At 29.6% G+C, this 24515-nt stretch overlaps 1 protein-coding gene and 1 long non-coding RNA gene across 3 annotated transcripts; one reads left to right on the top strand and one right to left on the bottom strand.

Moving 5' to 3' along the window:
- Positions 1 to 1059: 1059 nt before the first annotated feature.
- Positions 1060 to 23261, bottom strand: LOC409207 (synaptic vesicle membrane protein VAT-1 homolog-like). Of its 2 annotated transcripts, none has more exons than XM_006570187.2 (7): positions 22639 to 23261; positions 7546 to 7675; positions 6167 to 6382; positions 3656 to 3804; positions 3255 to 3414; positions 2489 to 2921; positions 1060 to 2342 (listed from the first exon to the last, which is right to left on the bottom strand). In XM_006570187.2, the coding sequence occupies exons 1-7, from the start codon at positions 22938 to 22940 to the stop codon at positions 2317 to 2319; spliced, it is 1416 nt and encodes a 471-aa protein (XP_006570250.1). In that variant the 5' UTR covers positions 22941 to 23261; the 3' UTR covers positions 1060 to 2316. The 2 variants fall into 2 exon arrangements, with proteins under 2 accessions (XP_006570250.1, XP_026296784.1); XM_026440999.1 differs by lacking the exon at positions 22639 to 23261 and adding an exon at positions 8373 to 8500.
- LOC102653584 lies at positions 8510 to 9911 on the top strand. Its single transcript, XR_003304742.1, has 2 exons — positions 8510 to 9272; positions 9578 to 9911. It is a non-coding gene; the product is annotated as an uncharacterized LOC102653584 (long non-coding RNA).
- Positions 23262 to 24515: the final 1254 nt, after the last annotated feature.

Here is a 24515-nt window from a genome sequence, read left to right as displayed (position 1 = left end):
ATATAATATAATAATAATATAATAATATAATAATAATATAATATTATAATAATAATAATAATAATAGTAATAATAATAATAATAATAATAATATAATTATAATTGTTATAAATTCTTACACTTCTTCGTGCCGATATAACGACTTGAAGAATGAATCGACTTATTTTATCTACTTAATCATTTATTCATTTATTTATATTTATATATATAATATATATAGCTCTCCCTCGTCTGTAATTTTTTTCGTTAATAGTGATCTTTTTTTATCGAATATAGATATATTGATATACAGAGCTAGTATCAAATTCTAACAGAATCGAACTACGTAAAAATTGTTCCAACTGTTTTGGAGAGATATGCATTTCATTCTGCACCTTGCTTTCTTTCAAGCCTTTCTTTTGTAATTTCATTTTTTTTTTCATTTGTTTTTTTCATATCTTTTCTTCCTTCTAAATAAAATATCAAACATTATCTTAAGACATTACTAAAAAAATTTTCTTACTCAAATCACGATCATTATCTATTCAAAAATTCATTTCTCTTTAATTTAACAGATAACTCTAGTGTATATCTCTTACATTAAATTATAAATATTGAGAGAAATTCGATTCATTACAAATTCTGTTATTTAAAATATACTGATGCTTTATTTTTTTTTTTTTTTTTTGAAATTCACGCAATGGAAAAAATCAAATATTTTTGCACCATCTATTTCGCTAATCACAATTAAAAAGATAGTCATTAAAAAATAAAAGAGATCGTTGATTTAATAAGACAAAATTAAAAATTTTTTTTTAAATATCATTTTATATAAATAGATATAGTTAAAACAAAAAATTTCAATATTTGAAAAGTCAATTGATATATCATCTTTTTTTTTTTTTTTTTAAATAACTCCAACATTTCAGATCATTTAAAAATTCAAATAAAACTATTATAAAAAATAGTACATCGTTGGTGAATCGTTGCAAAAGTTATTAATCTTTTTATCTTCATAAACTGTTCACCAATAATCATGATCAGCGTTATTTTTTTCTTTTTCCATTTTTCATATTTTTCTTTTTTTTTTTTTTTTTTTGTTTGGGCAGTTAGGTGATTCAGTACTTTCTGTTGTATTAAAAAAAAAATTATCATTTAAAATAATACAGCGAATCCTGATACATAGAATGTATAGGCTTATTTTTTGACTGTGTTGTTTGGATTATTGTTAAAAATATTTAAGCTAAATATATAATCATCAATAATGAAAAAAATATTTTTGATAAGAAAAAGTCATACATAAAAAAATAACACAGTCATTTGTTTTTTTTTCCCAGCCTTTTGAGATACAGGATTCTATCTAATGTAATTTTTTCTTTCCTTCTCTGTAAAGCTGATGAGATTATCGCTGCCATCGTATTCTATTAAATTACAGTAAATGGTACTATTATATCGTGTAAAATGTCATTGCATATACATATGTGTATATATATACACTTATCTATATACTTATCGCAGCAGTAATAGTACTCGATGCAAATAGATAAAAGTAGCAATCTGTTGGCCAGTATAGAATCATTGGACAATCTTTATCTATTTATTTTCACTTTTATCGTTTTTCTTGATACTTTTTATAAGTACGAAATATAATATAAAAAAAGAAATCAAAAATCTACTCAAAGATCGTCCAAAGAATCTTTGCCATTTACTCTATCATATATGAAAATGAATCGTATGTTTGGTCAGTGTGAAAAAATAAAAATAATAATTTTTATATTCTGCAAACTACTGTGGACCACGTCAAGATATTGTTTTTTTATATTTGGTTGTTGTTGTTTTTTTTTTCTTTTTTTTTTTTTTCTTTATCTTTTATACTTCCTTCTGGTTCGCACACGAACATCTTCACACATGAATCTTTACGTATATTTCTCGCATCCACCCTTTCACTCGTGAATTCCATCAAAGAATTCTTTCAGCGCAAACAGACGGAAGGAGAGAGGCATGCAAATGAATTTTAGAAAAATGAGTCTTTTTCTTCTCTTTTTGGTCAAATTGAGCTAAATATTTTGAAATTCTTAACTTTTGTTCATGTCTTGCTGTTTCATGTAATTTTTTTGTTTTCCTTTTCCAAATTAATTCGTTATCTACACGATAATTTGCGGACATTAGTACATAATAATCAAGTGTTGTGTAGCGCAATAAATGTAGATCTCTGTATAATGAGAAATAATAGAGTTACTTATCTGCAAAATTCTTGATCTTCACGGTTTTACATTCTTTTTAATATATATGTATTTTTATTATATACGTATATTAGAATTAATTAGCGCCGTTAATTCAACTCGATTCTTTTTCTTTTGAATCTAAAAGCAAAAAAAGAGATTCGGTCAATTAGGAGGATATACATGAAATATTTTATATAATAGATAATTGAAATATTCAATCAAGTAATAACAAAGCACGTAACGGAAACAATGTAAGCTGTAAAGAATTTTCTATTTTTATTTACCGCTATCGGATTTGTCTTCGGAAGTTCCATTTGTCAATTCTGGTTCTTTCTTCTTCTCTCCTTCCTCAGATTCGACGCTCGAAGCTTTTTTCTCTTGACTTTCTTGGCTAGCTGCCTTCTTGTCCTTCGTCTTTCCTTTAGCAGGAGTTGCTGGCTTCGGTTTTGGCTCAAGACTCGGATCCAATACAATTTTACCGATGTTTTTACGGTCGTGCATCTTCTGCATAGCCTCCGGGACGTCTTCCAAAGCCCATGTCGAGTCCACCACAGGCTTTATTTTACCCTCGTTCCATAAAGCGAATACCCGTTCCACTGCTCGTCTCACAAATGCATGACTTCCATGCTGATACATCAAATGACGCAAATTCAACCCAGACAAGGTTTTATTCTCGTCGAACAGTTTAATGGGAGATACTTTGTCCACTTGCCACCACTATAATACAATAAATATATCAATATTTATTATACATGTATACAAATGCTTTATATGAAATATATTTTGAAAATGACATGACGATGATGAATTAAGTATATTAACAATAAACTTTTACATTCAAAAAAAAATGTTATTAATTAATTTCTTTAATTTGTATTTTCCATGTTAAGTTTAATTAAATCAACAATTTTTAAAATAATATAAAATCTATCTTATTACAGCTTATTATAAGAAAACATTATTTCTTGTATACAAAAATGAAAAAAGATATATAATCATTTGAAGAGGAAAAGTTAAATTAAAGAATGTTAGATTATTTTGCTGACGTACTGATCGTGCTGCTGAGAAGAAGCTCTTAGTTTCGCCAGTGACAACATTACTAGATCCATAAAGAATATATTTTCCCATAGGTTTTAGCAAAGCATATCCTTTGTTGCATTCTTCACCACAAAGGCAATCCAAGACGATATCCACACCTTCTGGTGAGATCCTGTGGAAAAAAAGAGAAATGAGATATATGAATTTTATATTATTGTTTCAATATCAATGTATACATAGAAAAACTGCATTTGTGTGAATTAATGAAATAAGATGAAGAATGGAATAAATATTAGCGACATGTTATATAGCCCAATATAATTTTAGAGAATGCATACGAATTCTTGTGGAGATTTGGCAACAATATGAATTACATAAAAATATATAATTCGTGAAATTCACAAATTACACACTTTCTGACTTCGTTGCTATAGTCCGCGCCTCGTTCCAAGATGTGATCAATGGTGCCAGTTGCTTTCAATGCTTCGTGCTTCGATTTGCTGCACACTCCAAAAATGGTTACATCCTTCACAGTTTTGGCCAATTGGACGACTGCCTGACCCTAAAAAAAAAATTAATTGATTAGATGTACGTTAATAAATAGAATATATTAAAAATAAATACGTAGAAACTAGATGATAAGATACTTTCGAACATACTTTCGAATACCTTATTTAATTCAAACAGAATGTTGATCAAAATCTTTTGTACGAATCAATCTGTTAAAAAGTTTTAATAAGACGCTTTCCACCTTCTAATAACACCTTCAAATGAATTTTATTTTATAGAAGAATATCTTTGCATAAAGTATACAACAATTTCTATCTTTCAAATTGTAGAAACCGCCAAGAATCATGGTTAGATTATTTTTAGTTACTCGCCTGTCCGTATCACGTTCACCAAACCTTCGTAATCCTATTATGCAGGCTAAAGACGGAAAAAGCATGGTCTGAAGTCTTTTCATCGCACGATCGCGAAAAAACAGCCCAGAACAGGACACAAGATGGGAAAAGAAAAAAATTGAAGCGGAGATCTTGGAGATTTTTCTCAACAGAAGCAGCATTCATTATTTCCGAGAATCGAGAGAGCTCTCTCTTTTCTTTTCTCTCTGGCTCGCCACTCTGTCCGTTGTCGAGAATTCGATACCCAATAACGTTGACCAATCCCTGAGCCTTGAGTAACTAAGAAGAGGGATAAAGACAGAGCGACAAGCTTGAAGGGAAGAGTAACAAGAATTTAAGAAAACGAAAAAAGATCGAAGTGAAAAAAGTAGTAAAAAAAAAAAAAGGAAGAGCGTGGACGAGGGCTAGAATGTTAAAAAGCCGCTCTAAATTGTACGTCATAACACATTGCTAATCGATTGAAAACGATTCTTATTTTTCATTATATTTCATTATTAATAATTTATAATAACATATTTCATTTATTTATTTTGTTCTCAATATTTTTAAATACGTATGATAACTTCCGTTTAAATTTTAATAACTTAAATTTTATTTCATGAATTTGGCTAATTAAAAAATGTCTTAATATTTTCTTTTTTTTTTTTTGAAACTATAACTAGATTAATTTAATTGAATAGAAAATTTATAATTCTTTTCTTATTGAACAGGAAAAATTGAAAGTGATCAACGTGATCAAGAAACGAAATTTTTTCAAATCAAGTATTCATTTCAATTTTCTACAAGATTTCTATTATCTAGATCCTTTTTCAATTCATAATATGCTTAGATAAATTACTAAGCGTATAAGTTTAAATTTTAATAATAATTTCATTTTTTTTTTTCATTGTAATTAACTTTATACTTCGAGAAAAATTCCCAATATCCAATCCGAACAAATTGTACAACTACCAACCGAAAATCGAACTCGCTACACTATTGGTTAATGCGAACGGGGCTTAAGAGCAATGTACAACACGTGCTAACGCGATACTATAGTGGTAGTGGAAAATAGTGGTGATGGTGGTGGTAGCGATGATGGTGGTGGTGGTATGGTCTCAGACGGGCGCGGCCCGTCACGGTGGTCGATGAGAGAACGAAGGGTTGCCAAGCAACCCTCATACCCCCGTCGTTTCGTGCACCAGCGGCGGTAGCAGCATCCCCCGTAGATTTCGTCGTCTCAACTTCCAACGATGCTACGCGACGTGTACAAACCAGCGGCTGAGTGGGATGGAGGTGCGGGAGTGGGGACGGGTAGAGGGAGTGGGGGGAGGGTGAGGCTCGGAGAAGTGGGGGAGAGTCGCGAGGCGATGTAGTTAGCTTCGAGTGTAACCTGTTGAGCCGTATTGATCCCGACGTAGTCGACTGGCTCCCGCCTTCTCCTTCGACGACATTGAGAGAGAAAGCGTTGTGATGTGACTCGAGCCGACTTCGCAAAAGGGGCAGTAACCTTGCACCACGTTCTCGCGATCTCTTTCTCTCCTCTTTTGTCCCTTTTCTTGAATTATTGTTGCCGATGCGATTTTTTCTTTCGAAAAATAATGATGGCCGATGAATTTTTGGAATTTTTACTTTAAGGAAAGGAATGGTATTTTATAAGATTTTATATTCACGTCCCAATAAAAGTAATATCGGAAAAAGATGTCTCGTTAACATTGACAGCAACTTATAATAAAAAAGTTGCATAAAACACATATCTTTGTGTCTTTTTCCTTTAATCGATAAATTTTATTTTCCACCGGAGAGAATCCTATCCTTGTACTCGATTAAAGTTTTATTTTTTTCTCGTATTTAAATTACCAAATAAACGATGCAGAAATAAAAATTGACCGTGCTAATTAACAAACAATATCTCATCGTTTTTTATCACCTTCCTTTACTTGCTTCCTTCACGGTGGAAAGCGTACCGACGGCGAAATAATATTTTTCACTTTGAATAATTTATGACCTCTTTTTTTATCGCAACATCGGAAGAATACTTACCACACCCCCGCCGGCGCTGTGGAGTAACAGATTCTTTCCGGGCGTTAAATTAGCCAGTTCGAACAACAGAATGTAAGCAACAGTATAGTTCATCGTGATCGCCGCTGCATCGAGGTAGCTCATTCCGGCTGGTAGCGCGAAAACGGACGTGGCTGGTACAGCGACAAGCTCTGCCCACGCCTTGTGATCAGGAAGCGCGACCACTCGATCGCCCACCTGAAAATAAGTAACCAAAAATGTTAAATGTTTACTATGCATCAACTCTATTACTTTTCATTTACTTCTTTCGTATATATATATATATATATATATACATATATATATTTTTTTCGACTTTAAAAGGTTCTATAAATCGACCACCTCTTACGAATAACTCGATCGATAACCATTAGATGAGAACCACTGACCGACGAAGCAGATTATCCTATAAAGGAGTAAGTAAATGAATGAGCGAGCGAGCGAGCGAGCGAGCGAGCATGCGCGCGAGAGAAAGAGAGAGAGAGAGAGATATCTCCGCATATAAATGCAACAATGCCAAGAACTCGAGGAAGCAAGTCGGAGGGGAAGGAAAGGTCTGGGTTAGGAGAGACGCTCAAATATTCCATCTCGAAAAGTTTCTCATTTCCACGCATAACGCTCTCCATATGCACACGCTATATACACGCCATGTAGTATACTGGCGTCGGTCATTTACACGTGCATTTGAAACACCACCCTAAAGTCTTGAACATGGTATTCCCCCTCGCATGACCTCGAGGAGTTGTGCCAGTCCTAAAAATAGATCACCCCAAGATATGAGAAACGGAGAAAAGAGAAGAGAGGAGGGAAGGAAGGAGGGAAAAAAAAAAAGAAGCTGTTTCCCTGTGATGTATACCGATTCACGAGAAAGTATCGTGGAACTCCACCCTTACGGAAGAATTAATGGGTGAAAAATTCAAGGACGACGGGTTGAACGCGGAAAGAGTGTATACACTATTTCGAGAACGAATCTTCCTTTGGAAGATGCTGTTACGCCGCAGGATATTTTCTGTCTCTAAGAGTAGAACAATCGTTTCTTTTTTTTTCTTCTTCTTCTTTTTTGCTCGATGATGAGAGAGAGAGACGGCCGGTTTAGAGATCTTTTCCTTTGATGGTTTTTTCTTGTACCTTATGATGACTTGAAAGGGGGAAAAAATGAGAGAAGGAAAGGAAAAAAAGTGTGAGAGAGAGAGAGAGAGAGAAATTATTAATACATCAACGTTTAATAACGTTGTAAAAAGTATAATTATAAAAAGAATTTAATAGGAAACAGATGGAAACGTTTTTAAAAATTATCTCAGAAAATATTGAGCTATTATTGTTAGAAAAACTTTTGGAAGGAGTTCACTTGGTTCACTTACTTTAAAGTTCTCCACGCCCTCGCCGACTTGCTCGATATCACCTGCGCACTCGGATCCCATAATGAAAGGAGTTTTTGGTGGGGAATCAATAGCACCCTGCCTCGCCATCAAATCTTGGAAATTTAGTCCACTGCAAAAATGTGAAAATTATTATTGAAAAAAAAGGAGACACGTACGAAATAAAAAAATTAATCAAAAAGTTAATCAAATTTGACAATTATGTGATAAAAATATTCCATTGCTTTATTTATAAAATGAAATTTTGTCGGAGAAATAAATCATCGCAATTAAAACCAATCTGTACGTGCACGAACCGTGAATACAATCGATAATAGATTGGCTACGTGTGTTATTATTTTTTAATACTATGCAACATACTATTGTTATAACAAATGTGATGTAGTGGGAGAAAAAAAACAGATTAAATTTATAAAATCTATTTTTAATACAATTTTTTTATCTTGACGATTTTGGAAGAAACCTAACCTAATCTTATCATTATATTACAATCTTATGTTTCGTATGTTTTATAAAATTGCAAACAATTATAATGCAACAGTTAATTTTTGCGGTTTGATAACTGGTATTATTTTTAACTCGGTTAATTTAGTAGTGATAACGCTAATTACGAACGAAAGTTATCTGATATACATGACTTCTAATGCAATTTACGAGGTTTAAAAATGTTAAATTCAAAATGATTATATTATTGAAAAATACTGTATTTTATAAATTTAATAATTTAAAATTATATATAATATCAAATTCGAATTCGCGTTCATTATATTTATTATATACGTAGTAAGTATATACGCGCAAGTACGTACATATATAACACGTACGCCTGTTCATTTCTCACGTAATAGCAGTGGAAAAATGGTAAATCGATGTAGATAAAATATTCGTGGGTAGTATTCGCGCCGTTTTTCCAGGAAGCCATATGAACGAAGGCAGTGTCGATGCCGTAGAAGATTCTGATAAAGCGTGTACCGACGTTGTTTCACGGTTCCCGACGTGTTTGTCGCGAGAGAGAGACCACCAGTCGTGCGTTGCGTGCGACGCCAGGCGTCGTCGGTCTAGGCGTTGTGGCGCCTCGATCTACCCTTTTGCTTGTCGCCCGTATAGCGCATAGGGTTGGCAGAAACCTCGATCTAACTGCACACGTGTATTTGCACAAGGCGAAACGCACGCACAACGGTTGCATCAAAACTACACACACATTCGAAATATTCTATTTCAGCCCTTTCTAAATTCACCAACCAAAGCTGCGTTAATAACATTAAAAGCCAAACAGGCTTTAACTTTAAGAAGCTTGAATTCGTGTAACGTGAAACTGATCTAAATCTATTTATTTATTTGATCTTTACGAAAGTACGCTTTCTAAAGGAAATAATCAGTCTTTTAAGTTAATTTTCTTCGAAATAGAAGTCGAGTGCAAATTCAAACTTCGATCAAGTGTTTGAAAAATTGCGTTGTTTATTTAAACTGAAATTGTAGACAAAACAATTTAGTTAGTTTTGTAAATTTATCAAAAAACATTAGAACAAAGAAAGAAAGGAGAAAACGTTAGAGATATATTTACTTCGCACGAGCAAGCGTAAATTTTTCACAGCCTCAACTTTATCTATCTCATAATAACAAAAATAACGTTCGCCGTATCGTTTGTGGCTTCAATACCCATGTAGCCGGGACCTAATGATGTGCACATATACGGAACGTTCCATCTCGTACGTATGTATTCGCGCGCACATTTATCTCGGGACGCTAATATTTGTTGGAACTCGGGAATTGGAAAAAACTGATCCCTTAAAACTTTTGTTTATTTATTTATTTATTTTTACAAGTATATGCTCCACTTTAATATTAATCTTTCTTTCGAAATATATATTTTAATACGGGAAAAAAATTCTTTTATAATTTATTTTTTAAACGATACGATTATCGAAATTATAATTCAACTAGAAAATTCGATTATGAAGAAAGTTTTTTTTTCTTTATTTAGATTAATATTCTTTGCGGTTACTACTTTCAGGTAGACTGACCTGACAAACGCAGCTGTCCTTGGCCTCGCAAAAAGCCAAAATTAGAAATGGCACTTAGTAACTCGGAGAAAGAGATTGGAGGAGGCATATAGAAGAAAGAAAGAGATGAGAAGTGGCTGGAAGTCTGCTGTACAGTTGTCTCGAACGGAAATGGGATAATGTAATTGTCTCTCCTATCAGTAGGGGATTACTCAGTTCTCTACAAATACAAATACACGTAGAGGATAGAGAAGGATAGAGAAGTATGCGAACTAGTGCATTTGGTTCCTTTCATCTCTTGCTTTTATTTTATAATTAATATCACAATAAATATATATCAAACGATATAATTTTCGTTTATTTATTAATATTATTATTATAATTAATATAAATTTTTATTTTTACGAGTAAAATAAGATCGTAGAATTTTTTATATTTCTTTGCACGAAATATGAAACGTTTGTAAAATTATTTCAGAGACGTGGTTAACATTTTCTCAGATGTATCATAAAACTTTATCGATAATTCGTATGTGTCACATAATTTTCTGGGAATAACCAGTACAATGAATCATTACACTTAAATCGAGAAATGTCACGCAAGGTCGATAACAAATTGTCGAGAAATCGTTACGTTGCTTTTAAAATAAAATATATTATAGAGAAAAAATTATGAAGTTTTAATTATTGAATAATTATTATTTAATATGTAATATGTTAGCAAAAGAGAAGAGATAATGATATATAAAAAAAAAAAAACTAAATAAATACTCATTTATTTTAAAATAACCGCGAACTAGAAAGTTACACTCGTGAAACAATTTTGTGAGAGTCGTAACATTTTGAAATATGATTTCTTCTCTGGATTTCGTAATTAGGATTAGTTATTCTTCTTTCGTTTTATAATGGCACGGAATTTTTGGGGCATAACGTAACATAAAATGCATACCGGAATTGAAACGAAGCGCTAAAATCAAATGGGAACATTAAACTAGCAAAAATTCGAAATCTAGTTTCTGGATAATAAAAAAAAAAGAAAAAATACATTTATATACATTTTTTAATTGAAGATACTCGTGTTCGTTGAACTTTTATTTTTATAATTAATAAAATACACCTCACCATAACCTCAAAAATAATAAATTAAATTTTAAAAAAAATCGGTTTTTTTAATTCCTCCTGTTAATTTCTCACACGTTACGAAATATTATTGCTGACCACGAAGAACTGTTGAATAGAATTTATTTCGAATATGTTAGAATAAAGCAAATTCCCAGCAAAGGATAAAGGGAAAAGGTTGTACGAGTTATGGGGCTACGTGGGGCACGGTTCGCGATCGCTTAATTCCTTTAAATTACATGGAATTGGAGGGAATAATTTTCTCCATTCTTGGGGCACCGACCAATTGTACGGGAGGAGAAACGGCGACCATCGTGGATGGCGACATGCAACAACGCACCCCAGGGTCACGCACACCATGTGCACGAATGAAAGAAGACAGCTAGCAAATAGGGAGAGAGATAGACCTTGGGTCTTTTTAGTGATCAAAAAAGCGAAAAGAATCGAAGAGAATGCTGAAGGAAAAAGAAAGAAAGAAATAAAAACGAAATTAAAAGAACAAAAAAAGAATGTTGCTTTTATAATTTAAATATGTCAAAAATTTAGTATTATATAAGAATATCAACAGCATAAATATTTATAATTATTAAGTAACTTAATTAAATAATTCTGAATAATATTAAAAATTCTCTTTTAATTGTGTAAACTCTTTAAAAACGAGCGACAACCTAGCGCGATTAATTTGAACGATATTATCTTTCTGCAAAACTTTACAGTAGAGAGCGCGCTGATCGAAAGGAAGGAAGTATGTATACTGTGAAGAATCGAACACGAAAAAAGAGAATACGCGAGTACAACGAAGAGAATAAAAGAATTAATATGTGGTGACGAGGCTCTCATACATTAACATGAGCCGCGTGACATTGACGATCGTGTGTACAAGAACACAAAAGAAAAACTTGATAGAGTATCGTTAGGAAGAACAGTGTTGCTCCGTTACATCCTTCAATTGCTATTACGTGTTGTTACGTGATAGATGGCAGTCGGATAGGTACCTGCGAACGTTCGATCGATTGACAGAGAAGACATCGAGGCGCCTGCGAAATTATACCTCCAAGTGAAATTGCACGCACAAACTTATATGACTCGACGTACATATATATATATATATATATATATATATATATATATATATATATATATATATATATATATGTATAATACAATATATATCACTCAACCTGTGATCAAAGTGCAGCTCAATCGTAACGTTTGCCGATTCTTAATCTAACAGTTTAAATTAAGTAGATATCGCATGTCAATTTTCATCGTGACTAATAAAAACATCGTACTTGAATCGATTTTATACATTTTCTCCTTTGTTTAATTTTCTTCCCAATGATTATCATTTATCTTCAGGAGAGAAAAAGATGTTATCATTGTCGCAATAATTTTTATGTGGAAATTTATCGTTTTCGATTAAAAAAAAGGAGAAAAAAAATTCATAGAATTAAATTTAACGTTTTAACCGCAGAATGAAATTTTAACTTGGTAAATTTCCAATAACATGCTATTTGATCTGGAATAAGATATTACTAGTCGCGTGGCGTGCGACAGACTTAATGGGATTTGCACGGCATCGCATAAGTAGTACAATTGTTAGTACAAAGGATCGTATTTCAAGAGTGAAGCGTATAAGTAGTTGGAAAACTGGCTGTGGCAAGCTTCAACCAAGTAAAACGTTATATCAAACGTCTTTATGACGTAGGGAACGTTTAACAATTTGTTTACGAGTCGCTTTACAATTGTGACTCTTGTTTTCGTGTTGCATTGAACACAAATCAAGATACTATTCTTAACAAACGTATTGATTGATTAAATTGCTACAAAATGATGATCGTATATACTAGACTAGTACGTATCTGTACAGTATAGTATAATACATATGGTATATATCTATTCTCTTAGTATATGTATATCTAGAAAGAAATATTGCAGAATTATCAATCCTTGAAAATTCTTCTATATTATTTTTAATATAAAATATATACAATAACAATATGAATATACAATTTATATATTTTCTATTTATAAGTCACATTTAATTATATAGCTTCAAGAGTTTTATCACAAATGTAATGAAAAAGAGATTGATAACAAATATTGCAGAATTATCCTAGAAAATTCTTCTATATTATTTTTAATATGAAATATATACAATAACAATATGAATATACAATTTATGTATATTCTATTTATAAATCATATTTAATTATATAGTTTCAAGAGTTTTATCACAAATGTAATGAAAAAGAGATTGATAACAAATATTGCAGAATTATCAATCCTAGAAAATTCTTCTATATTATTTTTAATATGAAATATATACAATAACAATATGAATATACAATTTATATATTTTCTATTTATAAGTCACGTTTAATTATATAGTTTCAAGAGTTTTATCACAAATGAAAATGAAAAAAAAGAAAATTTTTTATAAACTCAATTAGCTAAGAGATATTACAATTTCTCAAAGGTCATCATATTGGAAAAAAATGGAAAAATACGAGGCAGAGAAAACAACGTAGAAAAAAATATATAAACAAGTAATATATAAAATTATTATATTTTATATGACAGATGACCTCGCCATTATCAATTGTTTTCAAACGAGAGTGCTGATATAAAAACTCTTTGTTACTTTTTATCGACTTTGTTACACATATATATATGTATTTACACACATATATGAGTCACGATTGAACCAAATGCATACAATGGGTGGTTTCCCTACCTTTTTCTATGAGTCAGGCATTGACCTCTACGAATGCTAAAACTCGAGATAACTTGTACCACATTTCTGAGGGAAATTTATTATTGAAACCTTGATAAAAATAAATGACAAATTGATCCATATGAGAATAGTGAAGATATGTATATATATTATACATGTATATTCCATATATCAATGATTTATAAGTCACTTTGATTATTACATATACTACAAATATTCAAAGAAACAAATATTGAAAATGTTTGTTATAAAATTTTCCCAAAATCACTTTGTAACATTCTTAGAATTTGTTGGAAAGAGAAATTTTCTCATTTTCACAATACTTCCTATGTTATCAATTTCTTCAAATAGATTAGTTCTATTTACAATTAAAATGTTCACGTATGATTATTTTATTTCTTTGCACGCCTTACTAGCATTTACATTAAACTTCACAACATGGTGTCACTGCTGGCATACATAATGCGCCAGACCAGAGGAGGGGAAAAAGTTAATTTTCTTCCAGACACACTTTGGATACTAAAAATAGATCTTTCAAACTAACGCCAAATGTGTTTCCACTTTTAAAGGACACACAGGAAACGAAAATTTTATTCCCCTCTGTTTCCTTCTCCATTATTTATAAAAGCAACTGTCAAGTACTTGTATACTATTTATCATGCATTGCACAGATCACTTCTGGAAAAGAAATTTAGATACGTTATTTTTACTATATAGCATAACTGAGGATGAAATAGAATGTACATATTTATATATACTTTTTTGTTCTTTTTGTCTTGAATTTGTCTTTTTAGCAAGTATTTATATACTTTATATATATTCAATTTCATTACTTTCAATCTTTATTATCTCTTATTATATGAAGCAACAATATCATCATCAGATTATATCAATTTCATTAACCCATAAGTAATAATTATCTTTTTGAGAATGAAATCTAAGTAGTCCAACTGCTTAGAGTGGTTGATTGACAAACAAACGTGAATTCCAATACAGTAAATCGATAAGTTACTTCCGTTTCTCGATATAGCTTTCAAATATAATATTTAGCTTTCGAATACCAATATTTATCTTTCAAGATTACTTTGAATTTCCGGTTTCCATATCGTTCCAAGATTAATTAGACCTGTTGTAAATGACAGTCATTTTCAAATATTAGAGTGGAAGGAAAAAAAATTTGAATAGACCAATTGATCAGAATCGATGTGGAATGATGAAATGAAAAATAATTTAATTCCATTAATTCGCTATAGCACGTTAATAATTCAATACTTTATTTCAATAATTTAATTACAAAGAGATTTGTATTGCTAATACGATAACACATGTTAATAAGTATTTATTAAGAAATATCTATTCAATGTGGAAATATACGCGGTGACGTCTAATAAGATAGCATAAATATAATAAATTACATTGAAATGATATGCGTTCGGCTTAAACAACAAACGAGTCCATCAGGCAATGGAAGATTACGGGCGAGAAGAGAAGTGAAAGCGAAAATCCGAGATCATATACCATCGCCGTAAATCATCCACGACCATGCTACATTGCATCTAATTACACGGGACAGTTACTTTTCTACGATCATGAACGTGGAAAATATTCGAGTCAATGCGATCTAAAATTAACGAAATTATTAAAAATTATTCCGTCTAAAATATCTGAATTATATTATCGAATAATTTTTATACAGAAAACGGTTCGTAAGTTTGTTGTGAAACCTGATACTTTTCGAGCGATTATGAAATATTTACGAACATTTTCACGAACACACGAACACATTTCTCGATAAGTACGCACCTCAAGAACAGCTGCGGGTCAAAATGCGAGCTGTTATTGTTTTTTATGAGTCACGAGTGGCAATATTTGTATATGTATGTATATGTGTAGCGGAATGTCAACAGAAGGTCATTTCTCGTTCAATCGCAAACAATTTTATTAGTCGCATTTCCATCGTGTTCCTTAACCTCCAAGAAGCTCGAATATTATTCAACTATTTTATCAATCGTACATCACCACTATCGTATCAAAAAGAAAAACTATAATTTTTAGAAATTAATAAAATTATTTTTGGATTAATTTTAATATAAGGAGTAAAAAAAATTATACAAATATTTCGCAACGATAAAAATCAAAGCAACTAAATATTTTTATTTATTCGTAATTTTTCTTCAATAACAATGTTCAACTCACGGAAGGATTTTCAAAGCTCGATTTTTATCATAAGAGGAGGATATATTCATAGTGTTCCACGAATTTTGTGCGCATGCATGCTATGTGTGAATGCGCGCGCGCGCGCGCGCGTATTGTATATGGGAAGAGGTGTAGAAAATACGGGTGTGGTTCGATCAATACGAACATCCCATGGATCCATCGGTGCGTGCACCACACGTGCACGATATACGCTTGTTTGAGGTGATTCACCTCAAATTGTCATTATATTAACAGTAATGTATTTACACGATACAGTTGAATTTAACTTTTAAAATGTAACAAACGAAAGAAATTAAGTGGAAAGAAAAATTTTAAAATTTTTATACTTTATATAATATAATACCACGTCCTTAATGTTATCGATCGAGTTTACCGCAAAGGAAGAAATAAGTAACGAACAGATGTTGGAACGGAGTTATTTTTGCATCAAATCTATAGGATACGCCTGTGTTCCACGGAGGAGAAAAATCGTCGGTAAAATCTGTTGGAAATGAGGCTTGCACAAAGAAGAGATTACGGTATATCGAATGTTGAATGGTATCCGTTCAGTTTCCCATAGCTCCGATATTAAGACCTCGTTAATTTGATGAACTCGGCTAGTCAGATATAATGGCGCCTTTCATTAACCACATTGAAAGGTTGCTTGATAAACTTGGTGCACAAATATATCGGATGGATCATTGCACGAATGTTGTACGGTCCAAAATAGATTTCATAAATTTAATGAAGTTATATGTACTAATTTCATAAAAAAAAAAAAAAAATGGATATTTGATAATATTGTAATCCAATGTGAATTTTACTTTAAACAAAATTGAATTCTTAAGTAGGTAAATGTATTAACAAGATAAATATATTGTTGTAACTTTTTAGCATTGTTTTATCATAAATGAATATATAATCTAAATGAATTATATTTTCTGTTGTATTAATTTTTGAGAATTTAAGCTTCTTTCATTATTTTATAAAAGAATTTTATAGAGAGAGCTTAATTTTTGTTAAAATGCTTCAGTAAACCATTACTGAATTTTGTTATCAAACATTGATATTTACATGTACAAATATTATTTCAAATTTTATATTTTAATCGTTTGTTTCTTCTTTCATAATATTTATAAATTTGATAATGAAAAATAATTACAAGTTCAAAAAGAATGATAATTTTAATTTTCAAGTATTTAAACATTTGTAAATCAAGATTTTTCCAGACAGTTCGACTTTTTATCATTTTATATAATATAAACTTCACATATTGTATTTTTACCATTGGACGTGTATTTCTAGTTCCTCTTTTTCTTCTATTATACTTAATTTATAACATTACGTAAGTACGGTGAAAGGAGAAATTGTTTTTCCAATTAACAATGTTTCTTACATATTTTTTATGCAAATTATAAAATAAATAACAGGAAAAAATTTTATCATGGAGATATACGTCCCGAAAACCCGGAATTGGGAAGGTCGAGTAGTGTGTTTACTCAACCGGTATTCAAATATTAGATCGACAAATATTTAATGCCATTTATTCGCACAAAAAGTGTATTCTGACGTATAATTTCGTATCATTATAATTAATCGTACACATACGATAATCCGTGAAAATTCTTTATAAATATATCTTCTAATTTATTTTAATAATCCCGATCGTATAATGAAAAAAAAAAAAATTTCTAAAAATTTCTTAAGAAAAAGCCCAAGATAGTCTCTATCTCGCTACATATTTTCACGCTTACCGTATATCGATAAATTTATATTCAGAATCTTTCTTTCTCTTATATAACTATATAAATAAAAAATGATAGAAAAAAAAATCATCATTCATCAATCAAAACGATTAAATCGTTAGAATAATGATCATAATGAATTTAACGTATAATCAAAACTCATACTGAACACCGATTCCGATAAACTGCGAAAGAAATCAATTTCTAACCTATGCGTCCAGTAAATCAGTTTAAAATCGCGCTTGCCCGCTCTCACGAATGGATTACAATAAGCGGATTAAAGCGTGTAGTTTCCCAGTATATAAATCTATTGTTTAAAGTTCGTCGCGAAAGAGCTTTGTGAATCGCTATTGGATTCGTTCCATAGGGATAATAGATTCTCGAAATCACTTTTTCTTTTGGAGAGAGAGAGAGAGAGAGAGAGAGAGAGAGAGAGAGAGAGAGAGAGAGAGAGAGAGAGAGAGAGAGAGAGAGAGAGAGAGAGAGAGAGAGAGAGAGAGAGAGAGAGAGAGAGAGAGAGAGAGAGAGAGAGAGATTTGCATCAAATTCGATCCCACAATTACAAACCTCCATAAGAAAGATCGTCGTTTCAATTGGTAAAGCTTAACCTAACCTCTTTTTTCGAATACTTTCACTTGTATGAGAATCTCTTTAAAAGAAAAAAAAATATAAGAAACGATATTAATATCGACAAAAAGGTATCACTGTCTATTATATTTATTATGATTGGTACAAACGATTGGTTTCCATAAGTACACGCGTAACATGATCGAGAATCACAGAGATCACGTTGTCTGAATCATACGCTTCACTTGTGACACAGCCTGGTTGAAGCACGGTATGCGCACGCACGGTCACACCGTGGAAAATTGCATCTTAGAGAAGCAAGCGGATGAATTATCGCGTTATACTAATTCACTGCCCGACAATGTTTCACACTTGCACACCTTGTGAAACGTAGAACCTCCTCTTCATGTTAAAGGTTTTCAACCGGAAAATAACATGGATGAAAGCGAGAAAAAGTTTTATACGATGCGATACGATACGATACGAGTTTGTTCTCCTCGCTTTAATTTATTATTTATAGTTTTGCGCACAATGCACAGATATTTTGAGATACTTTTTGTATATACACATATACATATATGATTTATTGTTTCTTTCATTTTCTTTTCTTTCTCTTATTGTGTGAACATGCTTGAGAGAAAAAATAAGAATATTATAAGTATATTATATTATAAGTAATATTAAAAATGGTCTTTGCTTATATATACAAATAAAATTAATTCTTATTATCTAATTATTATTTAGTATAATTTTTAAATTGATGAAAGATATTAAATATCATCAAAGAATATTAAAAAAAATAATAAATTGATAGCAAAAATATAAAAATAAAAATGTTAAAAATCTATATAGTTTAAAAAATTAATATTATCGATATTTCAATTTAATTTACAAAAGTGTTTTTCGTTAGCATAATAAAGTGAATGCGATATGTTCGATTGATATACAATCCATTTTTTAATGAAATAGAGAGAAACTTGGAGAAATTAAAAAAAGTGTAATAGAAAAAAAATTGAAGTAGTAATCAAGAAGACGATCGATCAAAGTTTCTTTTATTATTTTATCGATTTCTGAAAATTCAAATCTTAGAAATTCTTATAATTTATTAAGGAAGAATTTATTAAAATTGATAAAAAGAAACAAAAAGAGGAATTAGAGAAAAATAAACCAAAAAAATTCGAGAAGGGTACCCTTGTCTAGTTTTTACTCTTCCCGTATCTCATAAACCACTTATGAATCAGATTTATTACAAAAAATAATCTTTAAGAATAAAATAAAATAAAATAAAATAAAATGAGAAATCGGAGAATTAATTTACTTTCAAATTTACTTCTTTTTTTATTTCTTGTATTCCATTCATAATCAATTAATTATATACTTGATATTCAGAGTAAATATACGTATCAGTAAATTTATAATCTTTTGCGTAATATATATTTTCAGAATTTTGTTTTTAAAAATTAAAAAAAAATATGCATATATAAATATATATTTTGTAATATTATAAAACAAATTTTACATATAAATATCTTTCAAGTAATCAATCTAGAGTAATTAGTAATTTTTTAATGATCTATATATATACATAGATAAATTGAAGAGTATAATTTTTAAAATTATATAAAATACAGATATCAATATTTTTTAAACGATTAACAAAGACTAATAATTTGAATCAATTTTTGAGAGAATATGTTATGATATACTTAAAAAATTTTTTCTCTTTTTTTTAAATAGAACATCATATTAATTCTTTATTATTTTAATTAGAAACTTAAATTAATACTAAAAAGAAAATTTTCTTAATATTGCAAAATCTTCATATTATATGCGCGCGCACACACAAAATATTCCTAGATAGACAAAACGATGACTTTTTCTAGATTATATTTCATTCTTACTGCTCTAATATTATTAGAAAATACAAAAAAAAAAGGAGAAGATTTTTTAAGAAAAAAATATCCCAAAACAAAGTTCTATTCTATTATCTTAATCGAATAATCAAAGATTCTTTCGATCATATTTATCGTCAATCGTTTTCTAAAAGCAATCGAATTATCTAGAAAGAGAGTACCCCGGATCTTTCTCCCAACGATTTCAAACGAAACCACTCTTCTCGAAGCGCGTCGCGCATACATACAGGGGTGCCAGCAGCAGCGTGTAACGAACGTCTATAGTCGTGCAGACAAATTCATTCGACCCAGCATTGGCAGCGTGATATCTTTCTATGGGGGCTATTTTCTCATCAATCCCAATCGCTTTTATGAAACGTGACTCACGCGTGAAAAGGTCCGCACGCCTTTAGCGAATCCGATTCTCCCCTTATGTTCTCTATCTCTTTTTAACTCACCATCTTTTTCCCTATTATATTATGTGTTATGGTCATTTCGAAAAGAGACAAAAAAACACTCATTGGGCTAGACCTGTCGAGATATATATATATATATATATATATATAGAAACTTAACCTTTTCGATTTAAAATATTTAGTAATTTTTTACGTAACAAAATCCCTGATATCAAAATACAGAAATTTTATAATATTTTTATTAATAATACACTTATTATTTATGTCGAGAAAAATTCCAAGTATCTAATAAAATCGAATAGTTTTAAATATAATAAAATAGTTTCAGCAAATTTCTTTCAAATAAAAAAATATTGAATTACAAATTGTTCTGTAGAAACTAATTTTAACGATGAGGATAATACTCTTATATAAGAATAATGATATTGATATTAAATAAAAGGTTTGAAGAAATTGCTATCTTTAAGTAGAGATTCATGAAACGCATGCTTTTTTTTGCATCTCAATATCTTTCAACGCCACTATCACATTCTTTAAAAAAAAGTGATTAAAAGTATTTCACGAATTTTCTAAAAATGTTTTCCGCACACAAAATCAATATTTCATATAATTAAAAAGAAAAAGAGAAATAGGAAATTTTATAAAAATACGAAGAAATTTTTTATATGAATTAATAAGACATTTAGATTGATTTATATTGGTTTGTGAATTAAGCATGTATAGTTCCTATATAAATGTAATATAGTTCCAAACAAGTAGTTAAAAAAAAAAAAACATTAAAAAATATAAAAGAAAAAACAAAAGTGAAATTTGATAGAAAAAGTCATTTGATATTACAGCAACTCAAAATTCTAAATTTTTAATTTAGAATTATGAATAATATATGTTATACATATAATACATGAAATAAAGCATTCTCTAATATGCATTGCATTAAATGTATATACTTTGCCATCTAATAATCTTTTTTTCATGTAAATTAATGTTCAACAACTTCCAATATACTAATATATATGATTTATATATATCATAATAATGTTAAGTTAATTTTCATACATATAATATAAAAATATTTAATATAACAACATCATGAATAAATTTTGCCGAAACAAAATTATATACTCAACAAAGTTGAATACAATTAAATGGCTTATCAAACTTCGTTTTGCGTATCTGCAAAAGTATAATACTAATATTAAATACATAGGTATGTATTCTATAAATGTATCTAGCTATTTAATGTACAGACTGCATAACATTCTGAGAAATGCTGAGAAAAGCTTTTTTGTTAGTATGGCAAATTAATTTTTCATATATGCAATCCTATAAAAATATTGAAATATTCAATTAAAGTAATAATATTCTTATAAAAATTAATAATAATTTTCTTTAAATTCTATTGCATCTTTGAAAAGAATTTGTAAAAGATGAATTTTTAAAAAATTAATTTTATATAAAAAAAATTGAAAAAAGAAAAAACTTTATCATAAATTATATTTTTAAACAATGATTTTTTTTTATATTACTCTATTTTTTTTTTTAAATTGATCAGAAACTTATTATTATTTATTTACAGAAATAATAATATAAAAATTTATTAGTCAAATAAAGTATAAATTTTACCAAAAATTATTAGTATTCTATATATATAATTAATCTTATATAAAAGAATATGTAAAATAAATAAAATTTTAATTTAAACAAATATTTTGATGTACATATACCAAAACTATTAAATGTTTTTATTAAAATTCTTTTACATCTATAAAAATTACTCATGCTCTATATCGTAATAATAAAATTTTAATTATCAACGTCTCAGAGATACCACGCCTTAATTTCAAAGATGCAGTGGTATTGTAACGGTCTCTTCGCTTGGATCGGAATCTGGACACCATATTTTCTATTTTGTTTTCTTCTCAGTGATTCACCTTCATTCCAATAACGAACTATCGAAACATCGTTTCGAATAGAATTCAAAACTATTCGAAGTGATCAATCATTGATATAAAATCGAAATTTATACATGTTTAAGAAACATACTTTATTTTGTTTTACCCATACTTTAACGTTAGTGACATTTAACTGCTTTATATTCAAACAGAATAAGAGACGCTATCAAAATGTCGCTTGATTTCGCTAACGTCACATCAATCTTAATTAACTTCTACCTTTCATCTGATCCGTTCAAATTTTAATAGAATTTAATGTATAAGTTTAATAGCATTCATAAAATAATATTTATAATATTCATTCATATTGTTTAATCGAATTCTTTATATTTAATTTATATTTATTTTCTACTTTCTCCTATATCCAGGTCGAATTATTAAAGTATTCGAATTGTAAGTAAATGTATAGATATTATACGAAAATATATATAAATTGCAAAGTTACTTACCATGCTTTGACTCGGATAAGAACTTCTCCTTCGGAGAGGGTGGGCTCAGGCTTCCTCAAAGCCTTGACACTTTTCAGTCCGCCGAAACCGTTCAGTACTATAGCCCGCATATCCTTTGGTTCTGGCGTGGGTTTCTCTTCGCCATTCTCCTTGGGTTTATCACCGTCGCCATTCTCTTCGACTTTCTTTTCTTCTTCTTTATTTTCTTTTGGCTCTTCTTTTTCTTGCTTCGACGGCGCCGCTTCCTGTGGTGGCTTTTCACCCTCGGCACTTGGGCTGGTTTCATTTTTGTCTTCTGCCATTTTTCTTTTTTATTTCCTTTACTTTAATAAAAATGTAACTCTATTGCTCCAATAAAATATTCGTTCGTTTTTTGTAGGAAGCGCGCAATTTTTAAATAGAATACCACAAAGGATTCTCTCGATTTTATATTCGGCAATGAAAAAGGAGACAAGAGTAAAAAAAGAAATAAAGCTTCGGTGAATTTATATCGCGTATTTAAAGACCGCAGCACGTTTACACCCGATGAGAGTCGACGTTGTTCTGCGCAATTTTCCGCCACAGTGGCAGGAACGTTTGGTGCCGGCTACGCCGGCCGGTGACGCGCGCGGTGTTGCCGTTGCTTAGCAACCGCGCGCCCCTTTTGACTGACCAATTGGAATACTGCTCGGCATCCCATCGTCCGCTACTAGGTACGTTAAACTACATTGCGTATAGTACGACAGGTGCCGTGAGTTGTGGAATATTGGTGTTCGCGATTAAAAAGTAGTTCCCCTCTCTGACAAATTTGCATTAACCCACGCATCTTCGACTACGATTTTCGTCGATCGATTCCATTTAATGTTCATCATGCATTCTTTTAATACACTTTGTAAAGTGAATATGGCATTCTTTAGAAAATAATTTTTGGATGATAGTAAATCATCATATTAAATAAATAAATTTCATCTTATCTTATACGTGAATTTTTTCTATATATTATATTTAAATTAAATATTGTTCAATAGAATAATTTGATATAATTATATTGACAATCAATTGCACGTCATCAATTATATATTATCAAAAATATTGAAATCATAGATTATCATAATATGGCATTACGTAAAAGCAGAAAATCAAATTTATTTTTTCTCATTAATTATAATATTGAAAGCATTAGCAAATGTTATATATTATGTTTGATTATTCGATTAATAGCGATTATTTATATGATATCATTTTCAATAATATTCATAGTAAAATTATGCATTTTTTGCATGTAATATTAATATTTCATATTAATATATACATACATATAAAATATATATGTATATATTACATATAAAATAAAGATAACTAAAATTAATAAAATTGAATATATAATTCATTTCAATTATGGTGATTAATATTTATTATTAAAAATAGAATTATGTAAATTAATTATTCTAACATAATAATAGTTTAAATGAATATTTCTCATAAGAATTGAGATATCAAAAAGAATTGATATAAATTATATATTATTTCATGACAAAAAAAATATAAAATTTATAAGATATGTTTATGCATTAACATGAATTCATAAAAAAAATGTTTTTGTTTCGATAATTAATTATATCGTTAAAAAAGAATGAAATGAAAAATGAATATATATATATATATATATTTATTTATTTATTTATTCATGAAACAAATTTTGTATTTCTGAATTATCGATTAAACGGAAATACATTTCACTATTACATAAAAGTTACAAAAAAAAAATATTAATTTACTTTATAAATATAAATGAATTATTAATAATATTATCAAAATTAATATTAAAAGTTCAAAAATTAAAAATTGTTATAAAATTATTTTAAAAATTTATATTCAGTAAATATAGAAGAAAATAT

This window comes from Apis mellifera, linkage group LG5 (assembly GCF_003254395.2).
Source record: "Apis mellifera strain DH4 linkage group LG5, Amel_HAv3.1, whole genome shotgun sequence".
Taxonomy (NCBI): Eukaryota; Metazoa; Arthropoda; class Insecta; order Hymenoptera; family Apidae; genus Apis; species Apis mellifera.
Note: the sequence above shows the minus strand (reverse complement) of the source record. Positions and strands in the feature narration are given on the sequence as shown.

Excerpts from the sequence above, each read along its gene's own strand:
- LOC409207 (XM_006570187.2), bottom strand. The coding sequence starts at position 22,940 with ATGGCAGAAGACAAAAATGAAACCAGCCCAAGTGCCGAGGGTGAAAAG. Across the intron at positions 6,383-7,545 it reads AGGGCGTGGAGAACTTTAAA|GTGGGCGATCGAGTGGTCGC; the intron begins GTAAGTGAACCA and ends ACTTATTTTCAG. Across the intron at positions 3,805-6,166 it reads ACAGCGCCGGCGGGGGTGTG|GGTCAGGCAGTCGTCCAATT; the intron begins GTAAGTATTCTT and ends TTTTTTTTTTAG.